The 19,887-nt window shown below is 39.6% G+C and overlaps 1 protein-coding gene across 1 annotated transcript; it reads right to left on the reverse strand.

Annotated features, from left to right (window-relative positions):
• Positions 1-1,241: 1,241 nt before the first annotated feature.
• LOC139290076 (retinoic acid receptor beta-like) lies at positions 1,242-14,269 on the reverse strand. The gene is made up of 8 exons (XM_070911767.1): positions 14,107-14,269; positions 9,054-9,208; positions 7,964-8,105; positions 5,607-5,773; positions 3,516-3,692; positions 2,330-2,534; positions 2,031-2,189; positions 1,242-1,402 (listed from the first exon to the last, which is right to left on the reverse strand). Exons 1-8 carry the CDS (start codon positions 14,267-14,269, stop codon positions 1,242-1,244), a joined length of 1,329 nt encoding a protein of 442 aa, XP_070767868.1.
• Positions 14,270-19,887: the final 5,618 nt, after the last annotated feature.

A 19,887-nucleotide genomic window follows, 5' to 3' on the forward strand; every position in this document is an offset into this window, starting at 1 on the left:
ACCCATTAAGCAACAAGCTCTTTAAGGAAGAGTTCACAACCAGTTAGCTTAGCTTAGCACAAAGACTGGAAACAGGGGGAAACAGCTAGCATCGTTCTGCCCAAAGGTAACAAAATCCACCTGCCAGCACATTAAAGCTCACTAATTAATATGATTTATCTTGTTTGTCGAATTGAGGTTTTACGGGGGTTTACGTGCAGGACTATTTCTTGACGGGGCGCAGCGACTTCCTGGAGTTAGCGTGAGGTTGCTAGTGCGCTATATTTACCCTTTTCACAGCATCTACACTACTTACTGCTAACAATCTGAGTATCAGTTATATATACAGTGTAGTCGGACGAGGGATTTTGGACACAACTTTAGTCTTTCTGCTAAGCTAAGCTAATCAGCTGCTGGCTCCAACTCCAGACATGAGTATGATATCAATCTTTTCACCGAACGTTTGGCAAGAAAGAGAATGAGGATTTCCCCCCAAACTATTCCTTTAAACTGCATCACTGTGTGTTTTATAAACTTATTTGATGTGCATTTTGTTTTCTCCACATTTTCCTGTATAAACTCAGCTATATATGTTTGTGAACTTTGTTAATGCCAGTTATGAACATTCACCTTTACGAGTTACAACTTCATCAAGTTTTTGCATTTACATTTCCCTTTTGTTCGGATAAATCTGCTTATTTCTCCAAATATGTTCAGTTAGTCCAGAGCTTTTTAGTTTAGTTTTTTTTTTTTTACACATATGGAAATCAATAAATTGCGTGTACAAACAGAAGACTTTGAGAAGTGAAATAAAAATCTACTTAGTATGTAAAAAGCTTAAACCCCCCCCAGAAAGTGTTTACTGTCTTTACTACACTAATGCTAAATGCATTGTTATTTAATGAGGTAAAAATTAATCCATGTGATATCTCATGCAAATATAAATATGGTTGAAACCTGACAGAAAAGTTGGTTATGAGGTGCCTGCCAGGGGGGGGTTAAAAATTAAATTGTGATAGATTAAAACATTACTGCATCATTCTCTTTTTTCCCCCGTTTGAAGCAGAATTTGAACTCAGAAATTAGCTTTCATCAGCATTGTCATTAGTGTAAATCTGTGAATATTCAGCGACAGCTCTCCAACCAAAAACTGAGGTAAGACCCTAGTAACCCTCTGGACTTCTGTAGTTTAAACTGTTAGCGTTCTCTCTGGGAGGGAAGACGGGAGCCAATGTTCTTTGAGCAGCTTCAGAGTAAGAAGTTCATGTGCTGAGAGGAGACGGTGAATGTGTGTGCTGGCTGCTCTCTTCGGAGTGTTTCTTCTGGTGTTTCTCAAAGTTCTGCAGATCCTCCAGCATCTCCTCGATCAGAGGGGGCATGGAGCCCGGGATCTCCATCTTTAAGGTCACCACCCTCTCAGCTCCTGTGGAAATTGACATGTTTTTACAAATCACGTGCGGCGGCAGTTTTACCGCCTGCCATCACAGATCTTTCACTTGGCTCCAAATACCTCCAGGAGGCTTGACAGTTAATTCTGGCGTCCCAGATCCAAAAATACTGATTAAACCCACGATGCACTCAGACCCAGATTTATGCTTAGCTTACGCACAGTATACAGAGCTACAGTGTATAGAGCACAGTAATGTCATGATCAGAAAGGAGGTTTTCTAAATAATACAGTGGAGACGTTTGAAGGTCTCCAAGAGGGAAACAGCGTTATATAATTCTAATTGTAACAAACTATAATCTGATGGAAAAAGAGGCATGACTCTCTCTCAAAGCCGCTCTCTGTCTTGATGATACAAGAGCTAATTGTCTTACTTTTTATTTTTGGAATACAATTCAGACAGTCTTTTTTTGGGGGCTTCACTTCAGGCAAATACCTCACATTTGATATCCTCTACTCGCTTAAATATCCAATTCTATTGCTTATGAATTAAACTTTTCATTTGTAAGATAATGTAGTTTCTTCTGTCAAAAGTTACATATTCTTGCTTTACTTTCCTTCCTGCACAAACAGGATTAATTCCTTCAGGGCATTGCTTTCTGACCTTTAGCGCTGATGCTGCGCAGGTCAGTGATCTTCATGAGGGCTTTTGGGAACATGAGGGGCATGCTGGGCCGCCGTTTGCGGGAGTAAATCTTCAGCGCCTCCAGCAGCGGCTCCTGCAGCACCTCCACCTTAGACGGCTCCTCCAGGTCCTGTCGGTCTGTTCACACACAGAGAAAAGACAGATCATAAACATCCAATTTCAGACGTCAGACATATTTAGCATGTTAAAGGTATAGCTGATAGCTTAACAGTCCACTGGTTGGTTTATTTAACATTCTTTCTTCTGAGATTCAGTACCTCCAGAGACGAGACAGATGGCGCTGAGGAGGCCGCTCTCTGTGTCGTCCATCTGCAGTGGCAGCAGCTGGCCGGCAAATGTGAAAACCTGATCTGTCAACGGTCCGAATCCGGCGTTGTGGATCTGAGTGCGGGTCAGGGTCAACCCGTCGGAGAAGGTCATGGTGTCCTTGTCTGGAGTGTAGCGAGTGCAAATCCTCAGGATCTGAGCGAGGAAGAGGAGAATGGAAGGAAGACAGGAGTTGAGTGCAACATAAATTACTTAAACGGAGGTAGAACGTTCTTCAAAAGTGCACCTAATTCATTCATGAAATTCTACATATAACTTTCAGCTTAATCTCATGTGTTTAGTGTTAATTAGCAAATGTTAGCATGCTAACCCGCTAGTAAGATGGTGAACATGGTAAACGCTATACCTGCTAAACATCGTTAAACGTTAGCATTGTCGTTGTGAGTATGTTAGTATGATGATGTTAGCATTTAGCTCAAAGCATCACTGTGCCTCAGTACAACCTCACAGAGCTGCTAGCAAAGCTGCAGAATTCCTGTTGGAAGCTGGTTTTCTGGTTTTACCTTTTGTTTGTTTAATGCGTTTAATTGTAAATTAATTGAGACTTATTAATATTTCAGACAGGGCCATATGAACATCAATCTTAACTGTGGCTCATTTACACTTTAGTTAATGCTGATCACTGTGCATTGTCCCTGGTGAATAACATTGTGCTTTTACATTCTGGGTTGAAAGTGGTGCCTGGTTCCAGGAAGGGAGTGAAAAATATGAAGACTAAGGAGAATTTGGCAAACAACAGTCCCAGAACGTCTCATCAGGGAAAAGTGTGTAAAAATGAAACAGAGCTTTTGATGGTACGTGGCTCTTCCCTGGTGCTACCAGAGAGCGTCAGAGTAAATGATCAGGCCCCGATGGTGACGACGACAGACAGACTTGGCACTGAGTGACGGAGGAGACGGAGGGAGGATGAAGGAGAATAAAACATGTGACACGCTCTGCCTGAGGGCTGCTCTCTGTCTGCCTGCCTGTCAGTTTGTCTTTGGCATTAATGGCGGTTGACAGCAGGAGTCAAGACCCACAGAAGGTGTGAATCGCAGTGGGAGCTGTGTATGTGTGTACATGCGAGTAAAAGTGTAAGTCAGGTCATTTAGTTTAAAAAAAAGGTCTTGTGTGTACCAGGATGTCCAGGCAGGCGGTTTTGAGCAGAGTGATCTGGTCTGCGATGGTCAGGCCGGTGAAGCCAGGCACTCGCTTGGCGAACTCCACCACCTTGATGATGCACTTGGTGGCGAGCTCGCTGAACTTGTCCCAAAGCCCGAGGTCCAGCTGGATCCTGTGGTCTGAGCTGGAGTTCTGGACGGAGGAGAAGATAATATCTGTCTGTTGGTTGTTCATTGTTTGAGAGATGTTTCGGTTCACGTCTCAGGGAGGATCCAGGATTCAAAAAGCCACATCCAAGACATGATTATAAATATAAGTCCAAATGAAGCACCAAAACACATTGTTGTCATTGTGGGATAATGGTGTGCAGACATTTCAAATTCACCTGCACTTACCACACAATGATAATCGAGTCTAGTCTAGCTTTAAAAACACAATCTTGACACTAAAAGCAGCCATGATGTTTACTTTCACCTGCAATAATTGACTTTTTGGCCATTTTTGGGGCAACAAGCTGTAAACACACCATACGTATATTGTCACCATATAAAGTTGATGAACGTGTTAGCAAACGATTGTCTATTTCCACACACACAACAGATGTAAGTGATGCTGCAGAGTGTGTGGGACTTTTCAAATCTGCACATCTAAAACTACACAATGATAATGAAGCTTTGACAACAAAAGCAACCATGATGTTTACTTCCAAAAATGTACCTATTTTCAGAAATTAGGACAAAATCATTGCACACGACCAACGTCGAGCTTTGCTGCATGTAACTACAGAAATTGTCAAAGTAAGTATCAGAATGATAATTATATTCCTGCTCATATTCTGCTTTAAGTACAGTGGATCAAAATGCTCAGATGTTTCTACTATGACTTCACCAGTGTGGTAAATTCATTAAACTTTAATGAATCAACATGTGAAAAACATTCATGTGTTTTTGAGAAGGGCACACCCAGATACATTAAACCAGTTGGATTACTGTATTGTGTTTTACTGACTGTGTACTGTGTGCTCATTGTTGTAGCAGCACATGTAACTCCCGGCCTAATCTTCTAGCAATCTGTATGAATTTACATTTTAACCAACAATTATGGCCAAAAAGGGATTTTCCTGAGCTTTCTGTGGATTAGCAGGTTTTTGCCAAGCTTATAGTGCGGCTTTAGGGATAGCAATGTCTGTCTCTCTGTCTGTTGGACGGTTCACCACCTCGGTGCAGACTGATCAAGTGCAGCGGCTGTTGGATTAGGTTAGATCCCTCCCCCCATATCTTTTACCTCTAAACAGGAACGCTTTAAAATACATATCGCATGAGACCAAAAAACATCCTTTAGTAAATAAGGACAAACACAATTTGACTGTTAAGAGATTAAACATGGGCCACAAATCTTTACTAAGTATCCCCCCCCAGTGTTTATTAGTACATTTCCAATTAATTAATTGATAAAAGCCAGAGCAGCTGAACATGCAAAAATGTGTCCACAGGGAGGCATACAATTCAACATGTATGAAGAATAAAGTTTCCAATAATAAATGAATAATAAATTAAATATTTACTTCATTGAGAGCAGCTCTCTCAATGAAACTCAACTGCTTATAATCTCAACTGACTAAATCCTAACTAAAATAACTTTTCCGTCTTTTCCATATGATTAGTATCAAATTACATTGTTCTTTTCAGAAAACATGAATTATTTGGAAATTACGGACCCATAAAATAAAGCGTTAAAGATTTCTTAGTTTAGTTGTGACTAATTCTATGTTTATTTCTTCTGGTGCAAACGAAAATGATCTGCTGACATATACTGTTTCTAATTTGACTAATAACAAATATATCAATATTAAGTGATATGCTTTACCCTTTAAGCCTCATCGGGAACAGCTCTGCAGATTTTGGGACAATTTAGCCACTTTCATGTATGTTTCCTGTTATGTTTTATCTTCTATTGCTGTCCTTCAATAATTATCCATAAAGTGCATATCTAAATGAAATGAACCACAGGACTGAGAGGACAGCTTTGATCGTTTCCTCCCTGCAGATTATTTTCTCTCTGAGGAGGAACATTGATTTAACAGTCAGGTCTCATGGCGTGACTCACTGTGGTGTATTTTCCCAGCTGGCAGAGGGAGGGGAAGGTCTCCCTGTGAGCCCTGCAGATCTTCTCCACTATCAGGCCGAGCTCCGCCGTCAGCTCGTACGTCTCCATGACGGTCATCTTCACGTCTTCCTTCTTCCCCTTCCTCCTGTTTCTGTCGTTTCTCACTGCTGAGGAAAAACCATAACGCAGGTTATGTTTCGCACCACGTTAAGATGTTTCGGAAACAACTTCTAACAGTTAAAACGATGGTATTTGATTTCAAACTCAAAGTATTTTGTTGTTATTCTGTATGCATTTCCATGACACTCAGACTTTGAAAACGCAAGATACATAATTTTTGACATTGTTGGAAATGACAGCATACAACAGCAATATATAGATATATCTGTAGAATATATATATATATATGTATGTATATAAATATATATGATGGTACATAAACAACACTATGTGGGCTTTCTGAAAAAGGAGGAACGTATTCTCCAGTCAGTAGCGCACCATGGAAAATGACACTGTCTCCTAGCAATGCTCTCAGATGTCAACAACTACCAAATGAAACACCCACCCTGAGGCTTGAATCTTAGTCGCTGTTTCCACAAATATGTCCGAAAATGGTTTTTATCATCTTCTGAAAAATGGAAAAAATATGCACAATAGTTTCTTTATCATTAGAGGTTATATCTCCTTAATGAGAGGAAAATCCATGTTCTTTTATGGAAGAGTATATGTGGTTATAATTAAGTCCTTTATACTGCTCAATGTTACAGCGACATGAGCTTGCAGACTAAAGAATGAAGTGTGTCAAAGGCCCATAAAATAGCAGCCTAACTATGCCTGAACCATGACAAACAGCCCCAGATCAGAAATATTCAAAAGTATGTGGACAGGTGTTTCCATATATTTTTGACCATGTCGTGGTTTTAGAGGTCAGCCACTCGGACAACTGCCTCCATGAAAATACAATGGAGGTGATTGGAATCTCAACTGTGGTTTTTAAAGCATCTAAACATGGCTTTTGAAAGCGTTGAACTCTTTCTCTGATAGAAAACAGTTTCCATTGAAGACAGTCGGCAGTGAGCTGTGTGGATTATCTGTTACTCCAGGAAGCACGTGAAGCCGACTAAACGCAGCCTAACCAGGTTAGCCTTTCATAATCACTTCAGTAATGGTGTCAACACATTTCGATGCGTCCCACTGACTTGGCTCAGGCAGCTACACACATGTCAGACAAGCTCAGGATTATGCAACCCACCCTCCTCTCCCTCCTCTCCTCCTCCCTCCTCTCCTCCTCCTCCTGTCTCTGGATGCCCTACATCCAGTCGTCATTGTGTAAACACTCCAAGTGAGATCATATTACACACTGACTGGAGCGGTCAGCAAACAGTTACATAGCATCCATCTGTCTGCTACATGTGATGCATTTATGTAATACATGTGTCTGAGAGTGGAGCAGCAACAATGAGAACATGTGGATTGGTGGATCCTTCGCTGCTGCCCTATCGCTGCCCTCGACCCCCTCCACATAACACACACCCTCTTATCTAGGCCACTGATCTTGCGGGTAACACAGAGTTTGACTTTGTTTCTGTTGTACAGTCGAGGCGCTAAAGTGCTGCTGGAGTTCACTGAGAACTGAGACTCAATGCGGGGGTTAGGCTTGGATGGATCTCAAAACTTTAGGTGAACTGACCCTTAAATCTGTAAAATCTTTTGTCTTTCAGAAGTTAAAGTAAGTTAATAAAAACAACACACACCCTCGGAAAACAGACATTAGCTGTTATTCATCACTTGGAGAGGCGGATGTTATTCTTCTGTCCAAAGAAAACCTTGTATCTCCAAATGACTCAAACTCAAGGATTAAGTGCTCCTTTGTGATTTGAGAAAAATCCTCCACGTACGCAAGATATTAGAGCGGCAGCAGCTTCAGTCCTCCGTCTGTGTCTGCTCAGGACGCGTTCAACCACAGTATTGGGTGTAAACGGAAGAAACTAGGCCTCAAGTGTAGACAGCTGTTGTTAAGTCACCTCCACTATGGTGGTTCCTATAGTCTAAACAGGCATTTCTTTCACTGTGCTTTTACGAATACCTTATATAACATGTGACTGGTTCTGCAAAAACACAAATGATAAACCTGAGTTGATTATTCACATTTACTACACTGACCTTTCGGTTACCTCTTACATCTTCCACTCTCTAATCAGTGACTTCTGAATGAGAGAGAAGATAAATCCTTTTGTGGATTGCGAATGTGTAACAAAATGCTGCTACAGATGCCACTTATGTTCAACAAGAGAGGGGGTCGAGGAGGACGTTTCCTTCGAGGCGCCCTGCTGAATCAGAGTGGATCAGACACTTACACTCCTTGGACATTCCCACAGCGAAGCACCTCTGGAACCGACAGTACTGACAGCGGTTCCTGGTGATCTTGTTGATGATGCAGTTTCTGTCCCGGTGGCAGGTGTACACCATGTTTTTCTGCACGCTGCGGCGGAAGAAGCCCTGCGGAGACAACGGGAGAGTACAGAGAAGATATTAATGATTGAAGTTACCAGAGTATGAAAATAATCTGAACTCGTTCTGACAGTGTAAACAGGCACTTTTCCCCTAATACTTGGAGAGTTTATAGTGATACTGGTGTTTTGTCTGTACAAACACAGCAACTCGACTAAACGTTGCAGCTCTACAATCAATGACTGACTAATGTGACAGAACACAATAAAACATCCTGTATGAACGAATTATGCATAATGATATTTACTTACTACTTGGAAAAGTGAAAAATTTGACCTGCTGGTGGCGCTAGAGGAATCCCCAAAGTCATTAGAATTTGTCATACATCATGTGGGAATGTTTGTACACGATTTTGTGCCAATCGATCGAGTAGATGTTGAGATATTGACTCACACTGTTGTTGAAAAATCGTCATTATAGTATACCGTAAAATGTAACCCTTCTTCATTTTGATGTTTACAAAAATTACCGATGTAAAGCAACATTAAACAGCATCAGAAAACAACAAGACGTTAGATTTAGTTGTCTTTTCCTGTCCAATAATCTGTTTTGATGAAACTCCTGTTATGTGTACTATACTTTTGGATCAGTGCCTTTAAATAGATTTTCAGCAGAAACTCATTGTGATTCTCAAAAATGTTGCAGACTAACACTTTGTTTGTTTTCAAAAAACAGGAAAGAAACTGTCGGGTAAAAACAAAAATACAAATCTGTGTGTCATTACACAAATAATAACTACACAATAACCAATTGTTTTATTTTTCTTGTGAGCTTCGACGTCCTCCAAAACTGAGGCATCTTCTTTTTTTACAGCATGACACACAGAGCAAAAAAAGCAGAACATCTGAGAGAATACTGTTCTGCCAAGTAGTTTATTGGAGCATAACAGAGGTGATTCTTAGTGAAGAGCAAAGAGGACGAAAGGCCTGACATTACCTTGCAGCCCTCGCAGGCGCTGACGCCATAGTGGTAGCCCGAGGACTTGTCTTGACACACAAAACAGGGCTTGTAAGTGCGAGGGGGGGGCAACGGGGAGGGGGGGCTGGCGAACAGGTCGTCTGAGCTGGAGCTGGAGCTCTGGCTTCCAACTGCTGCAAACACACAACACAACACAACACTCATAAACAGCAGGGAGATACTGTAACTTATACGTCTAAACTTTTCAGGTTTTACTTGAAATCTGACTGAGCGGCGCGACAGTATGATAGGAAATACAACATCTTTGGGTGTTGGAGTTTGACATTTTAACAAGCATTTTCGACATTTCATAGACAATCGATTAATCTGTTGTAGGGCTGTCGCTTGATATTTTATATTTATATAATATTATTATATAATAACAAATTATATTTTGTTGGAACGTGGGGAAAAATAAAATAAAAAAATCTAGCATTTGCTGTAATGACATGAATTAAAAATGTACCGTCTTTAAGCGCAACAGGCCGTTTGAAGAAGTACTCCTTGTGGTCCAGCAGAGGGCGCTCTTAAGATTCTTTACCTATTGCATGTCCTATTGACCTATCGGTAAACGAAGATAATAAATAAGCGATGCTGATCAGATCATCACGACAGCATCTGAGAAGCAGAGTATGGAAGTATTTTCGGTTCTACGGCAGATGGTAAAGTTACCCACAAAGAGACAGCAGAGGCACCAGAAGTGTTGTAATTAAGTCGCAGACCTACATTATATTTGCTTAAGACATTCATTATCTCCAGGAGATTAATCCTAAGACGTTTCCTCTAGGGCCAATATCAGGTCAAAAGTTCCACTTGAACAGTAGAAATATGAAAAATCTAACATCAGATTGTGGTGAAATCTATGACCCACTTGTTTGAGGATGAACCCTGTCGTTCTGGACACTCAAATGTCAATTTTCACACAAGATATCTCATAATCTAACAGGCAGATTGCACTGAACTGAAACTTCACATTTTGTCTCATACATTTCCCAACATTTCTAAGAGTAGCTTCACTTCATTTGACCTTAATCTAACATAGTATTGAGGAACAAGGGCCGTCTTTTTTAAGTGTGCCAATTTGTTATCATAAAAAGAAAGTCAGACTACATAAAACCATAACAATCATAATAAGAATAAATTAATCAGCTGAGCAAGTGTTAGTAACAATACCACAGTCTAAAAGTCCTGCATTTCTAAATTCTACTTCAGCAAAATGTACTATCATTAGTAAAAGTACTCACTATGCAAAACGTCCCCTTTCAGAGTGTTAAATTATGGAGCCTACAAGGTCCCGGAAGATGATATATATTTTTTATCTTACGCACACAAGATAAAAAATATTTGTTTTGGGACTTCAGGGACTCTCCTGTTATTTTTGTAGCGGGGAAAATTTACAAATCTAACGCAAATCCCAGCATAGCTATGCACAAAAAAAACCTGAGAGGGTCTGTTGGGCCTTTTAATCAACAACAATGCATCATATTTAATGAGCTGATCATACGTTTTGTATGTAAAATAAGTAAATAAGTTAAATAGATGTAGTGAAGTAAAAAGTACAATATCCCCCTCTGAAATGTAATGTAAGGATAAAGTAGCATAAATTGGATATATAAGCAAAGTACAAGTACCTCAACATGTAACTTACATGCACTACTTGATGTACTTTTCTTTACTGTCACCAGGAGCTTCAGTCATACTTCTAAAAAGCAAGCTTTGTGGCAAGATGGAAAACACTTTCAAGTGACACTGAGGCAGAGACTCTTTTAAATGCTCAGGCTGTTCAATTTCATTAAGCTGCGATGAGATATCAGAGTAAAGTAATGATCTAAGAGTATTACTTCACTGTGTAAATATACACGGATCTTATCAGCCTTTATCTCTGAGGCTGCAACAGAGAAAAGCATCCCATCCCCCACCTATTCATATATGTTGCTCAGTTTGCTTTGTCCTTAGAACTAAGAAATTATAGAGTGAAGCCCAAACTGTCTCATAAATAGGAGAGTGGGCGCTCTGTCCAGAGAGAGCTGGACTAATTTGTCTTTAAATTTCCTTTAAACATCACAGACAGGCCGAGTTGGAAATGCATTCATGTAGAATTTACCTCTCCCTAATATACACAGCTGCACCTATTGTAGCACGGCTTTAACCTCCATTTTTCCAGTCGAACGTATAATTTCACTCTATCAATCACAACAGTCAACCCTCCCACTTTAGAACCACTTTGGAGAGGAGGATTGCTCCAGTCCGTGGGGCTCGCTCAGCCTCCCCGCCGGCTCTCTGATCACCTCCACCGCTCCGACACTGACAGAAAACGAAGAAAGTCGTTGTGAAAAGGGGACAAAACGAGAAAAATTGCTCATCTACATCCCCTTGAACCCGTGGCCTCTGGTTGAACCTGGAATCAGCGGGTCAAACCAGGACACCCCCATTAGACCCAACACAAAACAATGCAGGAGCATGCCACAAGCCCAGCTGACTGATGAGAGGGAGAGAGAAGAAACAGAGAGTGTGTGGGGTGGGGCGGTGGAAGTGATTTGGTCGGGGGAAGGGGGAAAGAGGTTGCCATCACCCCAATTTAGATGGTGTTATTTGATGTATGCCACAATGCACTGTGTGAGTCAAACATTTAAATCAACAAAAAATGTTTAAATTATTTTGGAGCCTGAGAGATAAGGAGGTACATTTAAAAGGATTTATTTCACAGGAAGGAAGGATCTACACGATACGGTTGAGTAAAATAATAAAAACCTCAACTAGCTAGTGGAAGAAGTTGTGTTTAAGCTTATTCATAGATGCTACATGCTGCTAAATGTTATGTTTGGTTATACTGATATTTTGCTTCTAGCGAAATACAACATCCATAAATCCAGTAGAAGCATTTTCTGTTGCAGATCTAGCAACTAACGATTATTTCCATAATTGATTAATCTGCTGAGCCCAAAGTGACGTCTTCAAATTGCTTGTTTTGACCAGCCAACAGCCAAAAACCCAAAGACATCCAATCTTCTGTCATATATGACAAAGAAAAACATCAAATCCCCGCGTTAATTTCCGGCAAATCGATTTATTCGACAAATTGTTGCAGGTTATTAATTTATCTATCTTATGTAATTTGTCATAAGTGAGATCATTTGTCACGTGCATATGTATTTGGTCTCCCCTCTGGTATTACTGTATGTTCTACAGTTTTAAAATTATAAATAAAGATGAAATGTTTTGTGTTTTGGAGTCTGAGACGTAAAAGCAGCAACAACCTGGGGTGGAATTCATCTAAGTACATTTACTCGAGTACTCAAGAAATATTGTGCTTCTTACTACATTCATCTGATAGCTGTAGCTACGTTTCAGATTGAGATTTTATATAAAACCAACCTTTTTGACCCCTTACCAAATGAGTTGTTAGCAGTTCCACCACAGAGACATTTTCCCTCCTAACTTCTCACATGATTATATTTTAAAAACTGTCGAGGCCCGAAGAGGTAAAAGCATCCAATATTTCACAAAAAAAAAAATCAAACATTAGAGAAAAGTCCAAATAAACTGTTTTATCAGCTTTCAATAAATCAAACAATCTAATAACGTCATATATAATAATAAATCAGTTGCAGGGGCCATTTTTCTGCAGAACAAGTACTTTTACTTTTCATACTTTAAGTACATCTTGCTAATAATACTTCTGTATGGACTTTGAATGCAGGACTTTTACCTGTAATGGAGTATTTTTTATATTCGTTGTACTGTATCTGAGTACTAACAGTCTGGCTCTCCTCTGACCTCCTGAGCTGGTGACCGTCCGGTGAACCCGCGGTGACCCCAAACTGACCGGCCCAGCCCGCCCCGGCCCAAAACACAGACCACCACGCTGTCATGGACTGCTCTGTGCTCAAACACCCCGTCTTTCTGCTGCTCACCATGTCCCAGTTTCTGTTAAAAAAGTTCCTGCGAGGGGAAACTCATCATGAAAAGCATGCAACACTTTACTTTGACCACCAACTGTTTTTATAAGCAGTATGTAAAACAATGAATAAGTTAGTTATAACACGCTGTAATGTAGTTGTAGTCAGTAAGTGTTCATCAATGTGTAGTATTTGTCAACAGTTGTAACTTCTCCCATGAAGACATATTTAATATTATATATATATTACAACTGTGTTTTTTCTTTATTGTCATTCATTATCTGTTTATACACCAGCCTCCACTTACAGTATTAGTGCACACACGAGTTATAACTGTTGACAAATATATTCATAAACACTGCTTACAACTACATCATATTGTTATGAACCCGTTATCAAATGTTTACATACTGCTTATAAATGTTAAATATGGGGTTTAAAGTAAAGTGTTACTGTCGAAGGCAAAGTCCTCCAGACATGATTAGAGGAAAACTCAAATTTCAAACGCTGAATAAATCTGAGATGTGGACAGCGATACAGTATAAAGATCTTGAACCAAGAACATAATGTATCACACCTATTTTAAAGTCCTTACATTTCATTGCTCCATGTCAGTTTTTGGCACTGGTTTTAATATACTTTCACTTGTTTTTGAAGCTCTTCATGGTCTTGCACCTGCATTTAGACAGTATTGTATTCATGCTCTAAAATGTTTTTATTTCTCCTGTGCATTAGTCTCAAATTATTTCACTGTTTACATTTGCACGGTCTTATTATCAGCTTGTCTACCTGTAAAACACTTTGAATCGCACTACCTTGTATGAAAGAAGCTATACAAATAAAGTATGATGGATTGGGTGAACCAGACTATGGGAAAAGTCACAACAGGGCAGTAGATTTATCCCATACTTCTACCTGTATGTGCATAGTATTAATATTCATCTACCTACCTGCACCCTAATGTTATGAGATGAAAGTCTTTTTGAGGGTCTAAGGATGGAGGGTGCAGCACAGACTGTAAAACCCTTACAGGCATGTGGTCTGAATTGTTTTCTGTTTTGATAATAAGCTGATATTTTTCCTTACGGGGGCCACGGATTCACCAAAACATCACTTCATCAGTTTCCACTTACATTGCGAGCACCGGTGCTGCTGCCAGTCCGCCTCGATCAGCTCGGGGAAGAAGGCTGCCAAATCCTGGTCCTGCTCCTGCTGCATGCAGGCAGGGCTGGATGCGGTGTAGAAGTCCACGATTTCTCCGGGACCTAAAGCTTGAAATTCCAGATAGTCAAACATGATTCGGTCCGTCCGGTGATGTTGTCCGCATAGGCACTCCTTTCCGTTGCGGTAGTTTACACTTGATGCAAACGGTGTTTTAATAGGAAAACGTGTGTGTAAGACATTCAAAGCAGCGTGCGCGCTCCGGAAAAGACCTATATTTCCCAGAGACTGTCAGAAATTGTTCGCATGTTGCCGGCGGACTGTAGTCCTCCAGCAGAGAGACCGCGGTTAAACGCATCCAGATTTTGCAGGCTGTTTTGCATAACAAAGTTTGTCCCGGGACTTCTTCTTCTTCTTATCGCTCCTTTATTGACGAATGTCTCAACTCAACCTGCTTCATACTAGTTATGTCACAGCGACCGATGGTGTTACCTAATGTATGCGAGTGAACTCTCCGTGAACCTCCTCCGCTGCTGACCTTCACATGACCCAGCCGCTGCCTCACATCACCAGCAGCGGTGCAAACAAGTACTGAAGTCCTTCACTCAAGTAAAATTATCAATACTGTGGTGGACAAAAGGAAAAGCACGCTACCCAAATAAAAGTTTAGAGTCAAAATGAATGCAGCAGAACCAGAGATATCGTATCATTATTTCCTGGCGCATCCATTACCCACAATGCACCTCGACATTGAGCTTAACTGTCCCTGGTTGGAGATTCTGGTGTGTCATGCTAGCAGCTGCTAGCCGCTAACCTTCAACTTTCAACTACACTATTAATTGCTATACTTTAAAAAAAATTTTTTTAACTTTAAGTCTTTAATGAAGTTATGCCACTTAAGGCAATTTATTAGACTTTATTGGACTCTGTCCAAACGTCACACATGTATACAAAGTTATGAAGCTAGCTAGCTAACGTTATTGAATCTCATTTGTTTAATCCCTACAAAATGAGAAATGCTTTGTGGTTTTAATTAGCGAGCTTTAGAATTGTTGGTTGACATATTTTTGAACTTTGGACAGAACCAGGTTAACGTTAGCTGTGCCCCCCCCCCCCCCCCACCCCCACCACCCAACGGTGCCTTCAATGGAACTGAGCTTGTGGTTACGACATGGGAAGTCGTGTACACGATATTCTTGGCATTCAAGTAATAAGCACCACTGCTCGGCAATGGCAACATGGACGCCAAGACTCCTCGACAAACAATTTAGTAAGATAGCGAGCGGATAACGTAATGCAGGACATGACTAAAATTACAATATATTAACTTACCATCCTCCTAAAAATGAACTTCTATGGCCTCCGGCATTTCTGAAAACGCCGGCAAACACATCGCAACTCGAGAACTCGGAGCTTTCAGAAAATGTCCACTTCCGATGTTGTGAATACCACAAGAGGGGGGGTGTTCATATGAACTCTTATCGTAAACACGACCCCATTTGAAGGCACCATATCTTCTCACCTCACTCTTGGCTAATGGGTACAAGGTCATAATGTTAAATTATTAACAGCTGGTTCATACTAATACATCAATGATGATTTCTTGTCTTCATATGAAGATAAAAGATTACATCCTAAACTATAAATGTGTCTTGTCTGTACCATAGGATAATCATCGTCACACTCAAGTGTGTTTTTGTTCTGAGTTTTGAAGAAGTAACCATGTCGAGGTTACAGGATTTCTACCAAACAACATAGTTTATGAGCTGTTCAATGTCATAATAAGCCTTTAATGCATGGTATCAAATACAGTGGGAGATTTATTTTAACCATTTAAGACAAACCAATGCATCCAAAGTACCCATCATCCACCATCCATATTTATACATTTATATCAGCAATTTATTTATTTATTTATAAGTCCTTTTTTTGTCCTAATGTTTGTCTGCATCGCAGCAGTTGTGCAACTAATTTATTGGGCTGGCAGTAACACACCTGACTCTGATGCAGAATCTTTGAAGCTAAAGGCTCCCCTTGCTCAGATAAGTATTATTTAAATGTTAATGCTCTTGCTTTTGTATTTGCATATTTTGTTCACTGTACGTGCTTTAATTTAACCTAATCAGACATTGGGCGACGATACGATTCAGGGCCGATACATTTTAATAATTTAAAACAATTTTGAAATTGAAAAAGAAATTGACTGTTCACAACCATTGAATAAGCATGGTCTGTAAACCTTTTGATCTGAATTTTTTTTTTAAAAAGAATCTTGTTTTCACGGTGATGATATTAAAATTAATCCTAAACTTAAGTGAAATATTCTTCCTGCTCCCCCCAAGAAGTGCAGTAGGCTTAGTTTTAGCAGGCTGGAGAACATTTAGGTTTTTAGCTCTGGATTTATGGTTTGCCATAAAGGGACACTCGTCTGTTTAAAATAAAGGGCATTCAAAGCAAAGCAGATAACGCTGATGTTCCAGTATTGGCATGTCATGATTGAAACCATGTGGCCTTTTACAAAATCAATACTTTTTAGGCTCTGTTTCTCTTCATTCATGTCCACTTCAATTCTTGATCCTTGACTTTAAGTGAGAAATATTTGCAGTTAGGAGGATCCATAATTAAATCTACCGGAAGACAAAGTAGGTCAGCTGCAAGATGGGTTAGTGGGTGGGGGGAAGGAAATCTGCTCCACTTCAAAATAATGGACCTAATTTATTGCATTCATCAACTGGAAATGACTGAAAACAACTCCCCTGCCCTAAAAACCTAAAACAAAAAAAGAAATACATAGAAAAGGAGTTTAAAGCATCGTCTAAAAATGATCAATTAAAAAGAGACAGAGTGATAGAGGCGGGTGGTTCCAAGGAAGAATGCTAAAGTTATTTTGTTTGAAAATATAAATACACTTGATCTCTTTCAATGCCACTGCTAACCCCATTGAGGCGTAGAGGCAGCACAGACCCAATGTTAAAGGAGGCTAATTACTCCCAGTATCTCCCACACTCCAGGGAGGCGAGGTCATCCAGAGGACAGGCATGTGAAACATTCCTGCAGCCTGCTTCTGCTGCTGGACCTCCCTCCCAGCTCAGTCTTCCCCTGTCCTCCTTTCTCCTCCTTCATCCATCCTCCCCCGGCTCCTCATCTTCCTCCGTCTCCTCCCTCTGTCCCATTTAGCATAGCTCACATTTTATTTCTTGCTCTCCATGTTGATCGCTCTTTCCGATGCTCATTCAGTCATTAGTTTTCATTCTGTGGTAGGAGTGCATCTATTCAGCCATTCATCAATATTTTTGTGGCAGGGGGTTGGGATATAAAGACTTGTTCTGATTAAACAAGACCAGAAGTCTACAGCCATGCTAACAGCTCTCTGAGGCTTGTACATGGTTTGAAGTAATGCTAACATGCTGATGTTAAGCAGGTGTATTGTTTACCATGTTCACTATCTTAGTTTAGCATATAAGCATGCTAACATTTGCTAAATAGCACTAAACACAAAGTACAACTGAGGCTGATGGGAATGTCGTTCCTATGAGAACCAGTTAGTCCTCATCCTTGAGGCCTACTTTTTCCAACAGAAGTTTGGTTAGTTGGTTTGCCTAATGTACTGGTCTGGTTATCTTTCCCACCTGTGATACAACGCACACAACTGCTTCCCAAAGTTTTTCTATGGGAAACATCTGGGATTGTCTCCCAAGCAGTAGATGAGAACTTATCCATCATTCATTATCCTTAGCTGTAATTAGGCTCAGCTGTGCTTTGAGCCGAATGTTAACATTAGCATACAGTTAGCTGACATTCACATATAGCATTTACAGGCTGGCTTGTCAAATCAAGTTTATATAACCCAATACCACAAATCACAATTAGCCTCAGGAGGTTTGATGCTTATTAGCATACTAAAATACTAATGTTAGCATATTTTAGCACTGACAACCATAAATACAATCGGGTTCAATTAACATAATATAATACACTTGATATATAACCCTAAAACATTAAGAAGAATACTATTATAATATTTTCTGTTATTATTTAGGTTTTTGTCAAGATTTGGTCAAAGTCATCAAGGAAATCTACCCTAAATACACAAAACCAGACACAAAAAAAAACACATCTTGGGTTTGTTAAAGTTGTAAAATTCTTTTAATCTACTCATCATCTTGTACATTTCCCCAGCATTTTGTCCAAATATGGCATTGCACCAAATGGTGAGTAGGAGCGGTCAGCCTTCCTTTTGCTTCTTTACAACCAGTTGTAAACCTTTACTTGGAGCCTGGCACCATTGAGGGTTATTTATTAGTGCAATATATCTCTTTATTTTCACTGTCACACAAGCAGCTACAGGATGACAGGGAATGAGCAGGTTTAAAAGGGTTCTCTGTAAATCAAACTCCTCTTTGAAGTTATATTAGATTTTTTTCTAAAGGACTGGGTCTGACCTATTAAACATCTGAAAATTAAGACCGTTTTTGCTGATAGATGTTGCCATGATTTTTTTACTTGGAACATCTGGTGCCAATAAAATATGTGGGACATGGCATGTCCTGCAACCAAACTGTGGGGGATTAGTTTTACACATTTTAAATACGTCATGACTTCCCAAGTTTACAACTTTAGCCTGCAAACTAGTCAAACTGATACACCTTTTGTTAGTTTTTATAATATTGATCCTAAAAAAAAAACGTTTAACAAACCAAATGAGCAGATTTCCACTCAGAGTCAGAGGTCATCCTTGAATAGATTAAGTTATCCACACTCGAACCTATTGTGTTCATTAATATATGCTTACTGTAGACCTAAACACCAAATCTGCACCAAGTAACATAAAGCAGAAAACATCGACTCTTCTTTCTACTCACAAAATAATATAGATTATCAATATAATAAATAGATCAAGATTTAGTTTGCCAAAGTAAAGAATAAAAACTCAAAACCCATTTCAAGATAATTGTTTGGATATTATGCCAATTATTGGAAGCAAACTATTTCAAAAAGCCTTGAAAAATACTATTTTCTGTAACTATTGTTCCAGTGCCCAGGGCAATCTGATATTCAAATACTGGGTTTAACCAAAGAAAGTGATTTGACTGAGACGAGCTTCTTATCTTCTTAAGTGCTCGCAGATGACCTTCATCAATCTTTGTTAGACTTACTTGGCGGTCCAATTGTCTTTTGTGTGCACTTGCATACAACATTGTTGATTTCTCAGTTATTGTCACTAGCAATAGTGATATTTTATAACGATTAATGTTAATCTGTCTTGTTCGTTCCTGCTTTGGCCATATTGATCCAATATTAAGTTTGAAAAAAAAACCCCCATTAACTTTGGCTTGAATTGCTCGAGTTATTTAGGATATCAAACCAGGCGAAATTATAAAATACAGGTAAATATTAGATAAGTAAGTAAATATCCAGCAATTTAATTTCTAATTCTAACTGAATACAACATGACAACAAAATGCTAATTAAGCCATGATGAGCCTTACTTAATTTTACTACACTGTTACTTATTGAAAAACATTAGACTTCATCTTTCCTCTCCTTTTGTTCACATTTGTATCTCGACAGCCAAAATACACATACATATCACAAACAATATCAAACAATATCACAAACCAAAGATAGACGTAATATTTTTTACTTATGGAACTGCAAATATAGCTTGATAGAAGCCAAAATAATCCTCAAAAAGTTTAGTCTGTTTAAGGAGCGGACGGCTTTTGTTCTCCTCGGCGTTCTTGACAACTGCA

Source organism: Enoplosus armatus, chromosome 9 (genome assembly GCF_043641665.1).
Source record: "Enoplosus armatus isolate fEnoArm2 chromosome 9, fEnoArm2.hap1, whole genome shotgun sequence".
Taxonomy (NCBI): Eukaryota; Metazoa; Chordata; class Actinopteri; order Centrarchiformes; family Enoplosidae; genus Enoplosus; species Enoplosus armatus.